The 2,582-nt window shown below is 38.9% G+C and overlaps 1 protein-coding gene across 1 annotated transcript; it reads right to left on the reverse strand.

Annotated features, from left to right (window-relative positions):
• Nucleotides 1-689: 689 nt before the first annotated feature.
• On the reverse strand, nt 690-2,127 carry LOC107913273 (LOB domain-containing protein 38). The gene is made up of 2 exons (XM_016841807.2): nt 1,664-2,127; nt 690-1,566 (listed from the first exon to the last, which is right to left on the reverse strand). The coding sequence occupies exons 1-2, from the start codon at nt 1,845-1,847 to the stop codon at nt 1,052-1,054; spliced, it is 699 nt and encodes a 232-aa protein (XP_016697296.1). The 5' UTR covers nt 1,848-2,127; the 3' UTR covers nt 690-1,051.
• Nucleotides 2,128-2,582: the final 455 nt, after the last annotated feature.

The following is a 2,582-nucleotide window of genomic DNA, read 5'->3' on the forward strand; positions in this document are numbered from 1 at the left end:
GCAATGAGTGAGCTTTGAAGAAAATTTTGGATTTATATATTTATATGGAGAGAGGGGGATGAATTCACAGTTTATGTACGCAACAACAGCAGCCAGACCAAAGACCCTAGTTTTGTTGGTTATGCCGAAACATTGTTTGCCTGCTTTAATCTTTTCGTCCAATGAAAATGGAGGCATACACTTCATTGCCACGTATTTTGCCTCACAAGATCAATTTTATCTTCCTACTTTTTAAGAGGAGAGGAGATGGATGGATGGGTCAATGCTTGAAACCAACTCCCTAGATTTGCTTGGAAGTTACATGTGCTGACTTCACTGATGATGAAATATATTTCGACCCTCAACTTGTAATTTGTCGGCCATCAATGGCTGCCTATAACATTAATAAATATATGGACTTGAATGCAATGGTACAAGAATTTAAAACTTCAATCCAAATATATATAACACTTCCCACAGATATTGAATTTAATATGAGCGTCATAGTTAAATATTAAAATTTGTGAATCACATAAATATATGGCCATTAAGAGTGGAAACATATGTTGAAGTCTTGGTTTTAATTAAAGAGTGGATGATGATTTAGATTAGAAATAAATAGTGGGGTATACTTGATAATTTCCTGACCAATCAGAAATTCTTAAAAAACAAAACAACTAAAGCATGATCTCTCATCTAAAATCATAAACTGGGAAAAATATAAGTCTGATTTATTCATGCCATGCATACATTCATGACTTAAACACAAAGATCATGAAAAGAGAAGGGTTACATAGTAGCCAAATAAAATTGATTTTAAAGGATCACCGACAGATTCTCATTTTTCTCTCTAATTTCACAGCTTTTAACACCAAAAAATAATCCCAAAAAAAAGTAAAAAAAAAGAGAGAAATCCCATGTGCCGGTAATACACAAACTCGCCGGAAAATTCATTTCCGGGGAAACCCCTCCCCAGAAGTATCCAAAAATAATCTAAACTGGTGGTAGTGGTAGAAATGAAGAATATTACATCGAAACTAGATCATTCCAAAAAGAAAAAAAACCCTCCTCTTCAAACAAACAACTTAAGTAATTTTTTATCAGTTCCTCTGCTGCCTTGCCCTTGTTGATCTGCAAAAACACTTTCGAAGCACGTCGTCGTCACAGATTCCTCCGAGTTCATAGAAGGAGTCCCTGGTCGACGATTATCGGTAACTCGCTTGCCCGAAAAGCTCGGGGTCAAGCCAAGATCTAGATCAGAGGGCTGTAGTTTCTTGAATTCTTCTTCGACTCTTTTACGCTTGGGTGAAACCCTGGATCTCGAATTTGAGAATCGACAGTTGGAGTTGAGATTCGTGGATGTCTCCCGCAATTTCCACATGTCCGTGCACGTGGCTTCGGACGCTTCGTCGGATGCTGGCGTCGGAGCCATGAATTCAGGCATGGAACGTAGAGATCCTCCTCGCAGGACGGTTTCCACCGCCGCTTGGCAAACGTGCCAGTTTCCGTTCCACAAAAGCCCCACGGCTCCGTTCACAGGGTTCACTGTTCTCCCACAAGCTTCGAACAACAGCGACTGGAATAAAGCTGATCCAAAGATTAAGAAGCAATTGGAGTCAGAATTTGGTATGAGAAACAATAAGAGAAGAAAAAAAGAGAGAAAAGATAGACGGCATGGGCATACCAGGGCGTTGAGATTCAGGAACGGCTGAAATAAAAGACATGAGACCAGCACGGCCGAAAAACTTGGCAACGAAAACAGTGGCGTGGCCTTGAGCTTCAGGGCTCTCAATCCATTGCAAACAAGGACGTAATATACAAGACTCACTGCATCCTTTCCGTAAGACTCGGCAGCCGTTGCAACTCATGATCGGACTCAAGATTCAAGACTTAACTCAACAACTATGTAGTACTACCTTTTTCCTGGCTTGGCATGAAAACCAATGTACTCTCTGAAACTTGGCTTCGCAGACAGGGTGGCTGGCTGGTGTTAACAATGGAGAAATGGAAGAGAGATAGAATAAGGGTGAAAAATGAGAGAGGAAGGAGGGTTTTAAAGGGAGGGGGGGGGGGCAGGGGAGAGTAAACCCAGGGGTTGAGTTGAGTTAGGGGGTTGGGTTAGTGGGGAGTAGTGGGTTTAGTGTGGGAACAGTTCCTTGGTATGGGGGGAAGTGAAGAGGTTATAGATTCCAAAGTCCTGGGCATGAGCGGCCCCGTGTTTCCGCGAATGCTTGTCGCTCCACCATTGGAAAATTTTCTTTTCTCTTTTACATAAGATTCCCCTACTTCCCAGTTTTAAGTTTTCTTATATTTAAATTTTTAAAAATAATTATCTGGTCAAATTTATTACAATTATTAAATTTATATTTTAGTCCAAATTATTAATATTTATAAAAAAATTTAAAGTTAATTACTGTAATTCTTATTTTAAATTGGTTCTTAAACGTTCTTAATCGAATTTCAATTCATCTATATACTTTTAATTAGGAAATGACTTTGGGATCTAGATAGTAATTATCCTATGGACTAAAATGGCTATTAAACCATTGTTTTCATATAGCTAGTGGATGGTAATATAAACGGTTTAAGGTTAAATTATTAAT

This window comes from Gossypium hirsutum, chromosome D11 (assembly GCF_007990345.1).
Source record: "Gossypium hirsutum isolate 1008001.06 chromosome D11, Gossypium_hirsutum_v2.1, whole genome shotgun sequence".
Taxonomy (NCBI): Eukaryota; Viridiplantae; Streptophyta; class Magnoliopsida; order Malvales; family Malvaceae; genus Gossypium; species Gossypium hirsutum.

Coding starts and splice junctions, on each gene's coding strand:
- LOC107913273 (XM_016841807.2), bottom strand. CDS start 1,847: ATGAGTTGCAACGGCTGCCGAGTCTTACGGAAAGGATGCAGTGAGTCT. Junction 1,567..1,663: donor TCCTGAATCTCAACGCCCTG/GTATGCCCATGC, acceptor TCTTTGGATCAG/CTTTATTCCAGTCGCTGTTG.